Genomic DNA, 20491 nt, shown 5'->3' on the forward strand with positions numbered 1-20491 from the left:
GCAGAAACATCATATCTGACAGCACATCAGCAGCTTTGAGATAAATCCCAAGAGGCTTTCTATTCTACACAAGAAACACATTGGCTGTCAGAAGCATAAATGACCTAAAAATAAAAAAAATTACATGTCCAGAGGTGATGGACATAGCAGGTTGTGGACAGAAAGTCATTACTGACAGCAGTGACATAATTTAAAGGAGGAATAACACTACAGGAGCTTTTTTTGCAGTAATTGAAAAATTTAAAATCTGAAAACACAGGCAGGTAATATTTTTTCTTTGCCACACATTTACGCATCAGCTCCCTGGCTAACTTGGCTGACTCCTGGGGGGGTCTTCGTTACCTCCCTGAGAGGGCCTGTCTCCTTATCTGGCACCATCTCCTGTCTGGAAGCTCTACACCACCCTTATATTATCACCATGCACCTGCATGACAGCCAAGCACCACTGAGTGCACAGGAGAGGAGGAGGTAGATGACCTTACACTGATAAACACCACTGTGTTTCCTTGTGGGCTCTGATTTAGCAGTGAGAAGACCTACAGATCACTATATTAGATTAGCTTGATGAATTAAAGGAAATTAGTATTTTACAGCACCTTTTTGCAGCTGATTTCAATGATGCTGACTGAGGAAAATAAACTATTTAATTAAATCCAATGCACTTACTGCAAAACGTCAAGTAGGAAGGAAACTGCTATAGTAATAAATTAGGTTTTGCCAGAAGGAGTGTGTGTGTCTAAGATGTAACTTAGCAGTAAAATACAAAGATAGAACTGATAACAACAATTTTTAGATAAATAAATGTACATTATGACACAATCGAAGACTGTAACAACTCAACTTGTAAGAAATATCTGCACACCACTGGCATGAAACCAGCATGGGGCTCTTCTTGATATACATTTAAATAATAACATTTTTAAAAAGATTTAAAATACCCTTTCACCAGATGTGGTGATGTTACGATGGAGAATAGAGCAACACCTTCAGAAACTAACTGAATGAATGAAAGTCCATGACGAGAGACGTCACAGCCCAACACTGTCTGACTGACAAGTGCTTTCTGGGTAGTGCAGAAAAAAGCACAGTGATAAGCACTTTGGAGTAAATATAGAGACAAAATCAAAATTGAGTAACTCAAGGATAATCACTTCAGTTGGGGATGTTAAAACTGGAGTATAGCACATTAAACCGTGGAGGTTTAGGACAGGTAAAGGAGAAAGAGGAGACAAAAGAGAAAAGCTCGGTGATAACAAACCATGATTAACTACTGCTTTGATTTCTAAAAAAATGATTCCATCACTTTTAGTCACTATGACAATGAATATCTAGTTACTAAATTGTGCATCTGTGTATTTGAGACTCATCTTCAAATAATCAGCTTGCTTCATGCAGATAAATAAAAAGTGGTCCCTGAATTTGAATAACCGTAGCACGTAGCCCTCTCAACCTGACAACTTCACTGAGAATATCATAAATCACAAAGGAGGATGGCTAAATTATGCTAAAGAGTGCTAACTGATTAGCATTAATGTGCTCACTTTCTCCCTCAAGCGCTCAGGCATGGCGGTTTTTTTTTTCCTCAGCCGACAGACAATACCATTAACCTTTGCAATTCAGGCTCTGCTGTGCGCTGGCAGGTTAGCGGAGGCAGTGACCCCAAAACTAGATGTTGCTATTGGGGGAATCAGGGGGGTGGGGTGGGGGTGTGTGGAGGGGGGAGATGGACAAACGTTCTTCATAAAAAAAACAAACCACCTCCTCAGAGAACACCGAAGAGTTATAGATCTAATTTGTTTCACGCACAACCTCATCTCATTTGACACAATAGAGATACATTTGAGCATAAATCAGTGTGAATATACAGATGAGTGAATGAAGGACCGTGTGTGTGTGTGTGTGTGTGTGTGTGTGTGTGTGTGTTGGTAGGATGTTCAGAACTATCTCCCCCGTGTGTCCTACGTTATACTGTAAGTGTCGACATTAAAGCAGACGCTCTCATCCATCTCTGAGGAAAACAAAGAAATAAAACTTTGTATAAATCACAACCAGATACAAAGAAAATTAACTTCACACAGGTACCAGGAGCACCTGCTCTGTGTTACATCACTGTCATATCAAAGTGATGCTTTCTCCCTTTTTATATACATATATACATATATATATATATATGTTTGTATATTTGTATGTATGTATATAGTATGCGTATATATATGTATATAGAGAGAAAGAATTTGATTCTATTCAGGGTTTCAGGGCAAAGATCAAGGGCAAAATCAGGGAATAAGCTGAAACGAGAAACCAATTAATATATTTGTCAATTAACAAAACATTAATATTTATTTTAATATATAATATACTTCAGTTTCTCAAATGTGCTGATTTATTTTGCTGATTTTCTTTTACATTTTAAGATCACTTTGGATTGTGGGTTCAATTTTTTACTTTTTCATACTAAATGAATTAACAAAAATAATAGTTTAACCCGATAATAATTGTTACTCGCAACCCTAAATGTGTTCAGATCATGTTTTTATGCACTTTCACTTTGACAGAGACAGTCAGGAAACATGGAGAAAGTGAGAGGTTTGACATGCAACAAAGGTGGAGTCAAACCAGTAATGTTACAGTCACATTCAGGGTATCTGCACTTAGGCACCACTGGTTTCATTGGTGAGAGTTAACTGGTATGCAACGTGAACCAGAAGTATTTGGCTCAACTGTGTGACACCTGTCAACCAATCTGAATACACTACAGCAGTTTGATATACAGTCAAAATTAAACCAAAACTTCCAGGTTCTGTTCAAGAAGCAACAGAACCTCATTCAAAATACCACTGACACTAACAACTAAAAACCACTGATACACGACTAACAGAGCCTCTCTCAACACTATGTCATGTGGTTCGATTCATGTGTTTGGATGAGGACTTTTAATATAGCAGAAAGATTACAAGTTTAAAATAGTTGAGAGGGTTGGAGAATTTTATGAATATGGACGAAGCCGTGTTGTACCGTGTTGTTGTTTTTTCTGTGCTCAATAAGAAATCATCCCAAGGTTTTCAGTCTCTAAAAGCAACAGCTGTAGTGGATACTGATTTTACACCCCAAAAACATAGTCCTTTTATCTTTTTTTTCCCAGAAAGACAGATGAGATGCAAGAGATGTGGACTGGGAGACTGCACTGAGCTACAGAAGCCAGAGGAACAGAGGCTGGCCCGAACGTGACATTATGACTTTGGCTCTCTACATACACAACCAGGTACAACAGCAACCTTGTACTGCATGAATGTGAAAGTCGTTGCGGAGCCAGATGGCATTGTGTCTATTCAATTTTCCCTCCCTGAAATGTTCAACACAGGATCGAAATTTGCTTTTATAGCTTCACAGGAAAACGTTTTCTTTCTTTAGATCTCAACTCAAATGTTACCTCAGTAGTTTCAGCTTGCTTGCTCTCATCATTAGACACAATCGGTTTTGATGTGATATCCACACAGTTCAGTTCATGTCTGACTGACATGCGTTTCATATTATTGTGACAGTTGTGTGATAAGTTGATAGAAAATTAACCTTTTTCATGTTGAGGTGACTCGTAGCTAAGCAGCTTATCTCCCCTTTCTGTGGCATGAAGCAGCTTTCCTCTCCCAACATGCACACACACACACAAACGCACACGATCACACACAAATAAATGACACCAGTACGTCACTTACTGTGCGCCCAATCCATCTATTTTAACGTAGAGCAGCGAGACTTTCAGCTCTATTCTGTAACTCTCGCATATGACTCGTGTGACAGGTCACCAGCTGAATCTTAAATCTTTCAGTCGGGCTAACAACTACAATCTGAGCCATGACAGATGATCTCATACAAAAGTTACTAATTTTTCTTTTAAATGCTGCAATTTTACAGTGCTGGCTGATAAGTTATCCAGTATTTACCAAGCATATTACTTTTACTATAAGGGGAGGATCTTTTCTGACTTCAACAATGGAAAAACTGGATGAAAAAGTCCTAAAAAAAGCTTCATTTGCTTTCTGTACATTTAAAGAAAATGCTTGGTAATGATTTTGTAAAGTCATTTTTCTTTTAATGTAACAAATCCTGGACTCATTTTTTATTTACTGTCTCATAATGCTCTAAATGCTGCTTCAGGGGCTCTTCCACCATGACAACAATAATGTAATGCTAAATTGTGTCTTGAAATTTAAATGTAAATGTGAATTACATTAAATATGAGCTTATTAAATACAGAAGTATCAATATAATTTACCAACCTTGAAACCCCCACAACAGGTGAACCCTATTTACAGTCAGGAGAATATAAATAAGATTATGAATTGCAATGTAGCTTGAAGCATGAACACACCCCATCTTCCACTGAGGCAAGCCAAGGTAAACACACATTGCAGGTAACCACTGAGCAAGACCAGTATCAACGATTTCCATAAGATACCATCACAAAGGTTAACACTACTGTAGATACCTACCATAACCTTATAACAGGATTTTTCAATACAAGTGAAGTGCTACTGGTTAACAGCAGGGTGGTTATTGTTAGTCACCTGGTATTGCTGGTAGTTGTAGAGGTTGCTGTAGTAGGCAGGGTAGCGTGGAGGCTGGTAGAAATTGTAATAGGAGGTTTCCATCAGCAGGTCGGACGCTCCCTCGGTGTGAGCCCTGGCGGCGGCTGATGGGCTGGAGGAGGATGCCGAGCGACTCCCTGGACCACAACACACAGAGAGGACACAACAAATAAGACAAAGATCCGTCCACAGGATGAATGATGATGTTTGTGGCTGTGTGATCGTTACTGCATTTGAAATATGAAGATTAGGATATATTGTGCACTAGTTTTTGTTTTGTTACAGCTTAAATAATGCAAAGCTGTAAATGTAAGCATGTTTTCAGATCCATGCATCCAGCAGCAGATGATCTTTCACGCTAATTTATTCCAGCTACAGACGTTAACTAGACATATTAATTGAACTTTACAAGATTTTTCTCGTCATGCCACCCCTACCTCAAACTACTATCAACAGCACCATCTGCAGGTGACATCTGTACCTACCACAACACACCATCTTAATACAGAAATGTGTTTTGCCCCATCAGGACAAATAAGACTGTAAAATCATCATTACTCATTATCTGTTGTACTTTCCTTATCAGCAAGGCCACATTCTTCTCAGGCAGACCCTGATCTTTTGGCCTTACACAATGAAGACACTGTGCACCACTGAACCCAAAGATAATGACATTCGTTGTCCCCTGTTCTAATTCTTTTCATCAGTGAATCACGGAGTGCTCAACTCCTTTTTTTCCACAGTGTTTTCTTCTCTGTTGCCAAGCCAGGGACCCAAAGTTCAGTGTTTCACACAGACAAAGCCGAGTCAGAGCAGGACACGAGCAGCCTTGACCACACTCATATTACACCTCCTGGAAAGTGCTATCAGGCCGAGAGGGAACACGGTATCTCTGTCTGCCTCCACACGACAAGAAAGAAAGGAAGGATGCCTTTTCATGCTGCTGTCATCAAATCAAATTTCATTTTCATGTATTTTCCCATGACAATGTTTCTTATTGATGGTGCCTATAAAAGCATTCTTGTCCTGTCGACTGTTTTACACAAACAGAAGATGACTCATTAATGTCATAGTAATTCAGTTTAAGAATGAATATAACACAGAAAATAGTTGATTGAACAGAATATGGCTTTGCTGCCTGTTTAACTGCTTGTTTTCTTTTCTTTTTTTTGCAATTTCAGTAAACAGTCATTGAAATTTTTATAAAATCCAAATGATGAAAACAATCTTCTGAATTTTGAAAGTTGTTGTTGTTTACTGAGAAGTCAATTTGACAGACTTTGCTTAATTTGAGAGAATTAGAGGGGTATCCACAACAAGTCAGCTGCTGACTGGATTGAAAATTACCAGACCACATTCTGTAAAAGTGGTAAAAGTTTTCCACACTTCAAATTAAATCTACAATTGCCTGTTTATCAATACAGACCCTAAAACCAAGGCCTTTACATAAAATTTGACTTAGGAACTGATTGTGAATGTATATGTTATGTACTGATTTCACTTTTCCATGCAGTACCACCCCTCATCCCCACTGAGTTAGTTAATATATACACTGCTTTTCTTCATTTCAGCGATCCACACTTGTGTTTTTCCATGTTTTTCCCATGTGAATGTTCAGTGGCAGATGCTGACTGTTGCGTGTTTGCATTCATGTGCATACCCACAACTACCCACTACTACTTTATTTAGTAATTTTTGGATGTTACCACATATTTTCTCCTTACTTTCCAGAGCTGATGTTTGGACACAGTGACTTCAGTGTGTGGTGGAACAGCTGGCAATGCCTCACCTGTGACAGCAACAGCAGAAGTGGATATGCTGGTGGGTGTCAGGGATCGTCCCTCCACAGAGAACAGGCAGTCCGCTCCAGCTTCATTCTTCACTAGCACCTCAGGGACCGACAGAGTCATCGGACTACAAATCCCGAGCTCCTCCTCCTGAGCCTGCTGCCTCCTCAAGGCGACCTGGAGGGGAGGAAAGGAAAGGCCTGATAAGGGACTGTTTGGCATAAAACAAACAGTTTCTTGAGGATCAACTGACTTTAAAGAACAGACTCAGTATCTGCTTGCTACAAAATAATAACTTGGTGCAATGAGAAAATGATTACAATTGTACAAAGATAAATCATTGGTATAACATAAGAAAACTATGTAAATATTTACTGTAGGCTTATGAATAAGTTGCCTTGTCCACTACACTGACTTTCGATTTGACTGCTGGATTGCTGACTGTAACTTTTCAAAATAAATGACGAATGATTAATGTCGTTATCGATTAAATTACTCAAACAGTGATTATAATTGATTATTTATCTGTCGATTGACAGTTCTATTATTGTTGTCTTGTGACTAGCTAAAGTTGTGTTTTGCCCCTGTGTGTTATGATTATTTACATTGTTTATTATTATCTTACAATACAAAGCAGTGTCTGTATTAAATGGACAGGACTGAAGTCACATTTATATCATGTTATTGCTATGTCTATGTCTACCATTACAACACTGTAAATGAAAATCAATTTATTATATTATATTATGGTGCTGTCATTGTATATACATGGTGTTTTTATCTATTTTATGTCATTGTAAATTGTATTACATGGGGTTCGAAGCAATTTGAATAAGTACCACTGGGCTTTGGGAAATTGTGACGAGCGATGAGCATTTTTCTGAAATTTTCTAGACCAATTCGTAAAGATAACTTGGCAGATTAAAAGATAATGGAAATACATAACATAATATGGTCATATCTTTGTTTTAGTTTTATTTGAGTATTCTAGATTTGTAATTATTTGTTTGTTTTGTGATTGATTTGACTATCTATCTATCTATCTATCTATCTATCTATCTATCTATCTATCTATCGATCTATCATTGTGTTTGCTTCATGCCATAGTTTTAAAATGTATGGTTTAGAGCTGCAAGGATTAGTTGATTAATCAATCATCAGAAAATCTATTTTACATAATGTTTAACAGTTGATTTAGCTTTTCTTTTTTTATTTTATCAAAAATTACAAATATATGATGGTGCCTGCTTAAGTTACAAAGTAAATGACTATAAAATATGAAAAAGTAGCTGTTTTATATACTGTAGCCTAATTGTTTATTAACTTCAATTATTAAACTGTATTTTGAGTGCAACAGGTTTAACAAAACATACTTATTAATTGTTTACAAATTCAAGCTAGCTGTGTATAAACTAAGCTACAGCTAGGTTGACTTTTTCAGTTCTGCCTTTAGTGCACAAATGAAAATGAGGGAAAACATCTAGAGTAAACTTGTCCACAGCGTTTAAAAAGAGTATAAATATGGATCAAAATTATTTGTCCAAACAGTTACGTGTTGTATTTCATGTTTCACGCAGCAGAAACAGTTTAAGTTTTGGTGAAAAGTTTGGTGATTACAGGCTCAGCTCAAGCTAGCCGCGCTAACAGGTAAAATAACGGTTACCTGGGCCGCCATGACTCTCTGCCTCTCGGCTATCAGTTTACACTTGGGACACTGGCAGTCCTTCCAGTTGCAGAAGCGCTTGTGTCCCTTCAGGGGAGACACGTAGCCGTGGTTCCTACAGCGGGAGCACTTGGGCATCCTTGGGGGTTTCTGGCCTTTGGATGGGGAGAGAGGTGGGGTGGACTCCGGCACCTGCTTGCTCTGCTTGTCCTTGCTCATGGCTGCTGAAAATAAAACAACAAAACCCAGGAGCGACGACGGTTTAAGACTTTTTAGCTACTATGTCTGCGTTTGTCCCAGCAGGCTCGGCTGGTAAAAGCCTGTACTGGTGCCAGACTGGAGGCTGTAAGGTCACCGTCCTTCCCCGCCCTGCTGCTGCTGCTGCTTTTTTTTTTTTTTTTTTTTTAAACTTCTTCAAAACTCCAGTGGGAGGAAACAAGCTGGGAGCGGGGGAGAGATCTGGGAGGACAGTGGCATCACTTTGCTGCACTTTGATTGAAATGATTAATAAAACATATTTTTGTTGTTTGTCTAAAGTCCATTTGTTCCATGTGAAACCCTGTTTTTTTTTTGTTGCTGTACCCCTATTGACCCCAATCACCAAGACACCAACCAGTAGTACAATAGAGCTCAAATAAGTTGATTTATCAATTTATCAACTGACCGAAAATGAACTGGAAACTCATTGTTAAAGTATGTCTTTAATGGGTAATCAATAATGAAATGTTTATAATGGATTAAAGAACATCTGCACAATCTGAAACCTCCCCTCTCAACATGCTGTAATCAGTGTGTGTAGCTATAACTTTGTGTTTTAGACCATTAAAGAACATTACTTCTGTCATAGTTTTGTAAGTGCTCATCGTGGCATAAGACAAAGGTGGAAAACCACCTTACTCTAGCTGCACTGAGGAAGCTCCACTGTACCACTATATCTCATTATACATACATACATCTTTAAAGTTGTTCATTTGCAGCATTTATACTTTAGCCTGTTCCATGCTGCTTTCATCTCCAGGGCTATGATGGTTGAGGTTGAAAGAAAGTATAGTGTACAACCAATTTAAATTTTCTGTCTATAATCTTGTGAACATTTTATACTTAAAACAAAAACTCACTTTAGCTCATGGTTTGATATTAGTCCTAGTATCTGCACACTCCATCTTGTCCACCATTTACAAATCTTGCTTGTTGACATGAAATGTAAACAACTCATTACATCAGATTTGAAGAACTGTCTCAATTCCTCTTGTCCCTTCTTGGGCCTAAGGTGATGGACCCCAGTTTGATATGTCCTCATGATGTACTCATAAATATTTAGAGATCCCGGTTAATCTAATTGGATTCTCATGAAAGACACAGTTTGATTACATTTCAGTTTACAAAGTCAAAATATCACTGTACCTTCCTACAGCAGCTAGTATTGTCTACGGTGCTCAGTTTATAACAGCCAGTGACATTACTGTGTTATCCTTAGTAGCATCCCACTAAAATATATTTACTGTAGCTCTTTTTCACGGCGGCTGATATGCTACACGGTGAATTAATTTACTAGGCGTGACTGAGCTGAAACTGAATTAACCTCCACACCGGTCAGTCAGTCAGCCGAGTGGATTTATAGGCAGGGAGTGAAGCGTGGTGAAACACACAGGCACCCAATTAAAATTTCTGCAGCCAAATGGAGGAGGGATGAAAAGTTACCAATTAAAAAGCAGGCTGCAAGTCATTGGCTCAGATCCTGGTGCTGAAAGCTAACTGAAAGCAGGGTTACACACTGAGTTTAATTACCTTTATAGCATAAGGTAATACTGATAGATTGTTATGCAGTAATAAAGTATGCAGTTTAAAACATTTAACATTTCTATTAGTCTGACTCCTCCTCTCCAAGCATGGCCAGTAACAGGTTGTACAATGATGCAGCACATAAACAAGAGTTCCTATTTTCTCTCAATAGCTGACATTTAGTGACAAGACAGTGTTCTCTATCACACCACCCAGGGGAGCCACTGAGCTGGGTAGAGGGGGCAGAAGGTCATGGCTACACCACTGTGTAAATTCATACACAGGAGTCCTCAACTGAAGCAGGTATTCATGCACCTGTCCTGGCAGCTGGTATATGTGTGTGATTAACTGTGATCCACCATGTCTGAACTAAAGTGTTTGTCTTTTACTGTCATTCAAAGGAATCCACACTGAAAACTGAATGACTGGTGTCCACAGAAGGAGGACCTCATGTATGGAGGAGACTGCACGGACATCACCCTGGCAACGGGTTCCGGTTTAGTAGGTTAGGTTGTCCTGTCCTGTCCCTGCGCTATTACTCATATTTTCCCTCATGGCTCGCCCAGCTCACCAAAAATAATAATATAAATGGCTATTTCCCGAGTACAGTACTAATAGAGTTCCATTGCCGGTCCAGTCAGAGAGACTGAGAGGAAATGACACCAAGTTGAAGTTATAAATATAAATAATGTTATAATAAACTTCATACAAGATTCAGGGCTTTTGGGAAAACAACCGGGGCTGGAGCCCCATAAGCCGCACCCCCCTCGCTCCGCCTATGGCATTCACAAGATTACTTTTATTTACTTTGATCCTGAAGTACAAACTGATGGATTCAGCCGGCTGTTGGTTACTGATTTGCAGCAGCAAACACTTAACAGTGAAACCAGGACAGTAATCACATAAGGAGCAAAGAGCAACAATGAAATGTATTAAACTGAGAATCCTAAAATGTTTTTAAGCTTTTTGCCGACACCTAGTGGCCACATCATTGTTTGAAAAAAGAAAAAAAACCTATGCAGTTAGACTGTAACAAGAAGGACCTAAGGTAATGTGAGGGTTTAGAATCACAGTGCTAAGTGTTTTTAAATGTTTGCTAAATAGGAACATTTGTGCTTGATAATGGGGTTATGTGGGTTTTGTCTATTTTAGTAAATAACAGTTTCTTTTAATGCATTAGAAGATGAGTTACAGATGCCTGTTTGCCATTTCACAACTGATACACATAGAAATAATTCGTGTGTAACAATCATTACATCGTTTGTGTTTTTGTGCTTCTTCGCTTGAACACCTCTAGTCATGTCAAACTTCACGTTGGTTACAAAAGATGCCAAATTCTTTCTTTTAGCCAAGTTTTCACAGTGAGAAACTAGAATCACCTCCTCGCGAGTGTCTGTCTCTGCCACTCAGACTAGTTTCAGATGACATCCCTGTTTGTCCAGAATCATATAAAATATGAACCATTTGTGTTTTAAGTTTGTCATAATTGCTGTGTGAAGTCTTGAGTAATTGCTAGAAAGTGTTTGAGGTCACTGTCAGCTTGACCTTTGACCTTTGACCACCAAAGTCCAATCAGTTTGTCCTTGAGTCCAAGTGAACATGTGTGCAAAATTTGAAGAAATTCCCTCAAGGTGTTAGCGATATTGTGTTCACAAGGCCAAAACCATATTTTGTAAGGTCGGCAATCCCTTGACCTTTGACCTTTAGCCACCAAAATCCCACAACATCAGCAAAAAAGTATTAAAACATTGATTTCACTCCTGTGAGTGATACTGTTATCTTTATACAGAAACACTTTGAAAACCAGGATTACAACATGCTTCACAGCTGCTAAACAAAAAATGACTGAAAACCCTTTTAGATAAATATTTAAATCAAACACAAGCCATATTTCATACAAGACATGATATAGTGACACTGTTATCCTGCTTAAAGCTCAGACGCTCCACAGTGAATAATGTATTTATCCATAAAACTGTGTGTCTGCAACATGCTGAGGATCTGAGTCACTGATATAAATGGAGTGGACAAAATATTAGTAAACCTCTCAGTATGACACAAAACTGTTCAACAGCAGCAGCCTCCACAAGTTATGAATTTAACCTTTATTTAGAAAGTCATGGTACATTAGAGCTACATTATCTCTTTTTTACGAGAGAGAGAGACACCTGGCTAAAAGGAGCAGATTAATGACGCATAAAAAACACACAATTCATAGTTTTAAAATTTTCTTTCAAAATGTTTCTAATTCTCTAAAGACATACATGAGACAACACCTGAAACCTACAAATCAGCACATTCACATGGTCGCAGATTGTCTCCACAGCTTGTCTTGTTTTTTTTTATGTAAATAAACCACACACCAGTCGAGCATCCATCCGTCTAACACATATAAATGAAATTGAATTAACACCTTCCAAAGCATTTTCAACAACATTTGAACTTTAAACCTTTGTGAAGGTAGGATTTACAGTACCACAGGGCTGTGCTGGACGGCATTAGCTTTTGGGAGGTGTACCTAATAAACTGAGCGCAGATTTCAGGATAAATTACTGTAAATCATGGTGGTTTCCTCGTCTGGGTCTGCAGGAAACTGAAACCTCAACCAAAGGGTTAGAAAGACACGCAGCAGAGCGTGAAAAGAAACTGAACAGAGAAAACATAGAGCGCTAAGAACAAGAGCGAAATGTCAGAAGTCAAAAAAAAAAAAAGACAGAATCAGAGACATAAAAAAAGAGAATTTAAGGAAATAATGAAGAGGAAGTGGGTGAGGAGGACAGAAAAGGCAATTAAGGTTAATGAAGTTTGTCTGAGACATTGCCTTACATAGAAGTGATTACCTTATAAATTATGATTCACTGTCATAGATTATATACCAAGAAAGATTTAAATTAACAAAAAATTTACTGGCAACTGCTTATTTGTGAAAGTTTGCTGCTTTTCCTATTATTTATTTTAATAATTTGAAATAATTGGCCGGACAAAAGAAGCTATTGTGACAGTCATTTTTTTTCACTGCTCTTACAAGGAGAGCTGGTGTTTTTCTGAAAGCTTTGTGTGGTTGTTTCACTTTCAAGTTCACCAACTCTAGGGGTCATAGTTGATCTAAACTTCTTAACTGCCGCTGTATTGTAGTCACGTGACCTGCCCGTTATCTGGCCTCTCCTCGTGTCGTTTTTGCCAAAGTAGGTTTCGGTGTTTGGATGAATATAGTTGGGGGGTGGTGGGATGGAGAATGGGAGGAGAAAGTAGAGGAGGGGAGTGGAGTAGTAGGAGGAGGAGAGGCGGTGGGTGGTGGGAGGAAGCCTGGAGGAAAACATTAGCTCTCGTCACTCCCTCGTAGTTTGGAGAGTTTCTTGGTTCTTGATTATTCCCCGGATCGCAGCCGGGACGCGCCGCACGAAGCCAGGACGCACGGTAAGAGGACGCGCCGCCGCTTCGCTCTTTACTGACCGTGGGGGTGGGGCGGGGTGGGGGGTCGAGGTGAAGCTGAGTCTGGGGGTTTGACAGGCTGAGATGGTCTTTGACGGAGAAAGGGAAGAGGTGGAGGAGAAAGAGCGAACAGGAAGCTGATAAAAATTGCGTCTCTTCACTCTCTGCCCTCCGGGGACTCCTCCACCAGGAAAGTAGCGGAAAGAATGAGGAGGCAGAGGGAGGCTGCTCAGGCTCGGGTCTGGGAAACTAAAGAAAAAAAACTCAGCTCCACTTTGTTTTCTTTTCCTTCTCACAACCAAATGACTTTCACCGCTGGTCCTTCACAACAAAGCGGCTCAGTTTGCGTTCAGTGCGTAAACTTCTTAAAAACTTGTCTTTTTCTTTCAACTTTCTGTGCGCGAGTGACTTTTATTTCCTGATCACAGTGTGTGTTGTTGTGTTTGTGATGGTATCACTGCAGGATTAGTCAGTGTTGTCAAGACGTGATGTAATTTCTCTCCCCTTTTTTTGTTTCGTATCTTATAAATAAAAGAAACGGTGCTATATTAATCCGAATAATGAAGATAAGGATGATGCTTATCAAAACTATTATTGTACAGATAGGTGATAGTAAACTTTGCAGTTTGTTAGTGATGTCATTGATGAGTGATATACACTTGTAGGCAGTGAAGTACTTTCATATCCTGTTACTGATGATACAGATAATTTCCTTCTCATAGCCAGACATTACATGATACTATAATGTGGAGTACTATAAGGAGTCCTCCACTCTACAACACAGGGGTGTATTAAAGAAGTAGGGGGCCTTTGAGATATATTAAATGGGGCATTGACTAATGATTGATTTCATTATGCATTCATTTTAATCAAACATGATTTTTTTGATGAATTATTTGGTCTATAAACTGTTCGACCATCAGTCCAAAACTCAAAGATATTCAGTTCACATTCATGTAAAACATAAAATCTGAAAATCTTCCTATTTATGAATTACTGCTTGAAAAAGTGACCTAAACAATTAAGCAATTATCAAAATAGTAGATTATATTTCTGATGATACATTAACCGATTAAGGGAATTGTTTTTTTTGGTTGAATTGTTTTTTTTGGTTGAATTGTTTTTTTTGGTTGAATTGTTTTTTTCGTGCTGGTGACAGCAGCATTGAAACATGTTAGAGTTGTTTCCCGTGGTGCTGATGTTTTGTTGATGGTGTAACTGGACAGATGTTGAGTTATCTTCAGTTACACGGTGACATTTTTCACTTTTTAAAGCAACTTTTAAAGTACTTTTTTAAAGCAGTACATCCAAGTGTCGTTAAGCCTTTTGAAACTTCACAACACATGCAACACATGGATTTAAAGCCAGGAGTCCAATAACTGTCATTTGTAAGTGATAATAATCCAGACATGAGCAGTGTCACTTACTGAGAAAAGAAACCTTTTTTTTTATCAGAACAAAAACTGCAGCTACACTCAAAAACTGATGTTGAGTAACCTTTTCACTATTAGTCACAGATACTGTATGTTACAGTTTGAGTTTAAATTAGCTCACAAAGCTTCATCATCTCACACCTGGTCTCTTTTTATATTAATTAGCATTTCCCTGAATGTTACATGATCATAATAAGGCTACAGGAATACTTCGTATGTAGTTGTGCAAACTTAAGATGTACAAATGGGATGGAAATGGAAAAAGAAGACTAGAGTCTACAGCCATGCTACAGTGGTGATTCGAGCTAAATGCTAACGTCATAATGTTATCCCAATTCCTCCTATGGGGGACGTGAACATCTGTTCTAAATGTCATGGAAATTCATCCAGTGGTTGTGGAAACATGTCACTAAAACCACAAATGTAAAACTCATGTTGTGGTTTGCTAAAGTCATTAGGGTTCATCCTCAGGGGAACATGAAAGGACAAAAATGTGATGCCAATCCATCCAGTAGATGTTGAGATATTTCACAGGATAAGAGAAGATTTGACCTGCTGGTGGCGCTAGTGTAAAGGTCAGGAATGGACATAAGTCGTTAGGATTCCTCCTCTGGGGGACATGAATGCCTGCAGAAAGTTTCATGCGGTTGTTGAGATGGTTCAGTCTGAACCAAAGCGGTGGACCAACAGACGGATGGACTGACACTCCCAGAGACGTGCTGCTAAATCAGGATAAACACACGGAAGAAGTACCAAAGATGGAGACAGAAAGTGACCATGACAAACATACGCAAGGTCAGAACTCAGTGTGGAGACGTACTTCACAAAAGAGACAACGAATGTGGTTCTGACTGGAGTGCTGAAGAAGCAGGAGCAAGATGAAACAAAAGATTGTAGAAAGACAGATTGTGTATGTGTGTGTGTGTGTGTGTGTGTGTGTGTGTGTGTGTGTGTGTGTGTGTGTGTGTGTTACAGCTCTTAATCAGAAACTTCTAAACTGAACGTTGACAGTGACGATATCTGAAAAGGTCACGTAAGGCAATTCCTTGAATTTGATCTCGATCAATAACTTTCGCTCGCGCTCAAATTAATTTACCGTGGGCCAAAATCCAAGTTTGTGTCTCAGCTTGAAGGTCAGTGGTTCCTGGACTGATATGCCGGAGTGGCAGAGAGTCTTTATGGAGATTATGAACCTTAAAAGGTCGATCAAAATGTCAGGGTGTTATCAGGTAAGATGAGAGGAGGCGCGGCTTTGTGGCCTGAGAGGTCAGGTGAATAATTCAGAGGTCGATTGTTCGGGCCTTTCGGTGCAGCGCTCCGGGCTCTTGCTCAAAGCGCAGATCCTGCATTGTGCCCTTGTGTCATAACTGCATCTCACTTTCTTATTGTTGCTTTGTTGATGTCCATCATCAGCAGGGAAAAAAAGGTCTACGCTTACCTCTCTGTGCACACATCTCTATTCACACATGCATCAGAGTCAGAAATAATGTTCTCAAAGGCTGATTTCACCCAGGTATGAGTCAGAGACAAATGAAAGAGTAAAACACACAGTAAAATTTCCTCTTTCACTCACAGAAGCAGAGAAAACTCATTAATCAGTAATCCACAGGGAAAACACGTCCTCTTCGTTCAGCTTAGCTAGTCAGTTAGATTGACGCTGATTCTGTGGTCAGCTGAACAAGTTGTGAGTGACAGGTACAAGGAACAATGAAATCTGATAAGTAGGAAATGACTATAATAGCAGCCGTCAGGGCGTCAGGACCCCGTTCGGGCTGCAGTACAGCTGCCTGCTGCTTTTTTTGTCCTTCTTGGCAAACAAACAGTTCAAAAATAAACTTCAGCTTGAATTTACAGCAGATTTTTGCATTGGAAGGAGCTTTTTGTTGTAATAATCTGTTGGTTGGTGGTGACAAAGAAACGTTTCCTGTCACAATACAGGTCAGGATGAATACGTAAATGCGCCACCATAATTATGTGTTTAAATTAAAATGATAGAAAAATCTGTAGTAAAAGGATCGGTATCATGAGCATGTGTATAAAAATAGCTTAAAATAATAATTTTATCACGAGATAAAACAAAGGAAGTTTAGAACTTTTATACAAATACACAAAAATAGGACATTTTCAGTGGCTGCTCTCTGTAAAGTTAATGTTTATCGGCTTCTTGTGACTGAGGTTGTGGGCTGAGGCTCTGAATTAGCGGAAAAACAAACTGGCCAAAACTAATATGGTCTTTGTGGTTCAGTGGCACAGAAAACAGTCGAACAGAATGGGACATAGGCACCCACCAAAGTCAAAACCAAAAGCTGTGAATTAGCTCAGACGTATGAATGTTATTGGCTCATGAGTTATTCAGCATTAAAGCCCTGCTCCAACTGACTGCACAAACAAGTGATCAATAATAGGGATACTAAGCATAGCAGCATAGCTAACCCTTAGTTTGTATTTGCACTGCTTGTTCACTTCCTATTTAACAATCTAAATCTTATATGTTTTAGAGCTATACAACTTGAGGTTATATATTTATTTGTAGGGTGGCACGACATGTGAAAAAATCATATTGCGATTGTTATTTCAGTTGTAATGGTTGTTTTTGCATTTTCATTTTCACAGTAAAAAGATGTTAAAATGTTTGATGATGTGATTTTTTCTTTTGGCTCTTGTACCAAACAAATATGTTTCTTTTACGTCTGGAGAATATAATTTGTAGGTCGGGGCGTCTCTTATGGTGCTAACCATGCACAACAACGTGACACATTTTACCTTTATCAAAACAATTGCAACTCCTGTGATTTGGATATTGCACATTGCATATATTGTGATTTTCAATTATATTTCGATCAACTGTGCAGCCCTGTTTTTTTTTTTTTGTCAAACAGAATTTCACAATAGTGCTCCTCGTTAGTCCCGTTCTATCCTGCATTCGTTTTGCAGATGATGAGTTTGTGTTTGTGATCAGTTTAGTGTTTTACCCAAATCCAAACAGTACCTTTCTTCAGTACCTTAGTTTTTACAGGAAATGTTAAACGTGGTCCAACACAAGCAGCTGAACAAATTAAATAGTCGAAAATTGATGATTGATTGATTTGGACACCTTTTTGTCCTCAGGGTTTCGCAACACTTCACATACCTTTTGGTTAAAAGCATATCGGTTTGACCTTCTTTATACCGCCCAGCTGACCTGTATGTGGTTTGGGTTTGCAGAAGCAGATATTGCTTTTATATTTGCGCAGTGGAGCAGAACATCGTGTGTAACAGTATTCACAGATTTCGTTTTACTGGATTAGATATTAAAACCAAATCTGCATTGTGTAATGGAGGAGAAAGTCTGACACGGCAATGTTTTTGATGCACAGAGTTGCCAGATTTCCCAGGACACAGCTTGTGAATGTGATGTTGAGTTTGGCCTCTAGATACAGATCCCAGTCCCAACTAAAGGTTTGTTCAGACAGAAAGCAAACCGAATATTTGTTTCATCATTTGCATGGATTTAACCGTTGGTATGTTTTTGCTCCAAACAAGCTTCTGACTGAGCTCCGGCCTCACCTGAAGCTTTTGATCCTTCTGTTATTTCTTTCCTGTCTCCTCTTCTTTCCTCTGGCCTTGTATGTTTATGAAGCAGGTTCCTGCATTTCCTTGGTGTGTGACGAGACCAATACTCAGAAATGAAAGAGGAACATGATTTTCCCACCTTTTTTCTTGTGGACTTTCTGCCGCAGTTTGTGTCACTCTACAAAAAAGTGGGTTTCTTATATGACACTTTCCAACTGGGCAGACCCACGCCGCAGACCAAAGATCCCGAGCTCGAGATGCCACGGTGTGAGCTGCATGTGCAGATGTGTTTGAACTGTGTGTGGGTGAAATCCCTCTGCAGAGTGAAAGCCTTACGCCTCTCTGTACTGACCTAGATACACCTTTTACTTAACTTAACAATACATGCAGGCGGTTTACAAAAGAATCACCAGTCGTTAACTTATCTGTTTGCTTTCTTACAGACCACTGCGTTCAGTGGTTTAGCGCCTTGCCCATGAGCACATTGAAAGTGATTTACTGATAGTATTTCGAGCCCTTCATTGCAGAATAGTTGTCTCCTGTGATGCTGAATCAAATAAAGTTTGGTTTTTGTATGGTGAATGGTGAATAGTGAGACAAAACAAGATATTTTAATATGGCAACTTGGGTTTTGAAAATGTTTTTAAATTTTCTAAAAGTTGGATACGCAGCCCTGCTTGTTCACAGTCACGAATTTAATATTTTTTAATCTAAGATCAAACATTTTTAACTTCCACTAACACCTCTTCCCCACATATTTGGGATTTCTCCCTTCGATTTTTGATTAATCACTTTTGCATAGAGATGTAATCACAAAGAGGTAAATCTGCTCTGAATGATTGTGCAGGAAACTGATTCTTGAAATTGGATCTTTAATTTGTAATCACATCTGTAGCACAGCTGGTGTACATAGTGGATTGTGTTAATGGTTTACATGCATGCATGTTTGAGTAGCTGCATGAAAGATGGACGTCGGTGTACGAACATTGTTTCAGTTGGCTCAGAGCCACCTTTTAATGGCATACGAGCTTTGCAGAAGTTGCTGTGAGTAATTAGCAAGAACTCGCTATCACTGCTACTTCCTGCAATTGTTGAGTCACTGTAACAGATTTTTGAAGATAGACGTGGTGAAACAACACAGGCGCACAATTTGAAGTGTTTGAATATTGAAGCGGTGCAGCGGCTTTAACACAGTGCAGAGGTTTGCTTTTCAAGTCTTTTGGCCAGATACTACTTGAAAGCTTTTTCAACCAGCTGGGATTTGAGTTTTGATTCTGTGCTACTGTGCAACATTTCCTCCCCTGCCTTTGTTTGTATTGGGACATTAACTGGCATTGGCCAATGATCTGAAGTATTCAGTAACAATACAGGATGTACTGTTTACTCTGCAGAGGAGCTGAGAAGGAGCTGCTTGTGAAGTGATGAAGGTGGAAGTCTTTCTCCCCTCTAGGCCTGCAACTAACAGCTTTTCATTACTGATTAATCAGCGGAATATTTTCTCGATGAACTGATCGATTGTTTGGTCTATAAATTGTCAGAAAAGGTCTTGTACCTAAACATATGTAATTTGTTGAAAAAGTAACAAATTCTCTTTTTTGAGAAACATCACATTTCCTTTAAAAAGACTTAAATGATAATGTGAAATTCAAAACAGTTGCGGATTAATGTTCTGCTGTCAGACTAATCGATTCGTTGATTGATCATTGTGACTACTTCCTTCTGTAGGTAACTTTCCTGCTTAGAGTCAAGTTGTTCTGAAACTTACAGTGTGTATGGGAGCTATTATTAGCTAGCAGCCTGATAAGACAAGTACCTGCTGATAGAGATGCAACAGAGAACGTAGCCGCTGGATTGTGGATTACTGAGCGCGCTTTCTTCTTAGTTTCAAATAAAAACTAATACGAGTTCCTCACAGAAAACCGTCACAAGGTTTCTGTGTGTTTCATGACGTGGTGGATGGATTGTTGAGCGGGCCGAAGGGGCAGCCGGCTCATGGGCCAGAGCCTCTGTTTGAAATGACTGTTAACGCATCTTGTTAAAAGTTTGTCCGGATCGACCACAGCGAGATTCAAAATGACCACAAGGAAACACAAAACAACCCAGAAAAGATGCGAAACAACCTGTGACACGTCCATTTTATCCTGAGAAGCCCTTAATGTTTGCCTGAAGCTCTTTGTGTATTCAGAGAGAGAGAGAGAGAGAGTGAGAGAGAGGGTGAGAGAATGAGAGAGAGAGAGAGAGAGAGGGTGAGAGAGT

The 20491-nt window shown here is 39.1% G+C and overlaps 2 protein-coding genes across 3 annotated transcripts in view; one reads left to right on the forward strand and one right to left on the reverse strand.

Moving 5' to 3' along the window:
- Positions 1–8440, reverse strand: part of dmrt1 (doublesex and mab-3 related transcription factor 1) — a 30611-nt gene extending 22171 nt beyond the window's left edge. The window contains exons 1-3 of the mRNA XM_056377194.1: positions 8037–8440; positions 6376–6550; positions 4566–4723 (exon numbers count right to left, since the gene is read on the reverse strand). Of these exons, the coding sequence (XP_056233169.1) occupies positions 4566–4723; positions 6376–6550; positions 8037–8255 (552 nt within the window). The 5' untranslated portion in view covers positions 8256–8440. The remainder of the gene's footprint in view (positions 1–4565; positions 4724–6375; positions 6551–8036) is intronic.
- A 4659-nt stretch (positions 8441–13099) lies between these two features.
- The window catches only part of atp8b5a (ATPase phospholipid transporting 8B5a), a 40047-nt gene continuing 32655 nt past the window's right edge, over positions 13100–20491 (forward strand). For both annotated transcript variants that reach the window (XM_056376362.1, XM_056376363.1), the window contains exon 1: positions 13100–13235. The gene's annotated coding sequence lies outside the window, so the exon portion shown is untranslated. The remainder of the gene's footprint in view (positions 13236–20491) is intronic.

This window comes from Seriola aureovittata, chromosome 5 (assembly GCF_021018895.1).
Source record: "Seriola aureovittata isolate HTS-2021-v1 ecotype China chromosome 5, ASM2101889v1, whole genome shotgun sequence".
NCBI lineage: Eukaryota > Metazoa > Chordata > Actinopteri > Carangiformes > Carangidae > Seriola > Seriola aureovittata.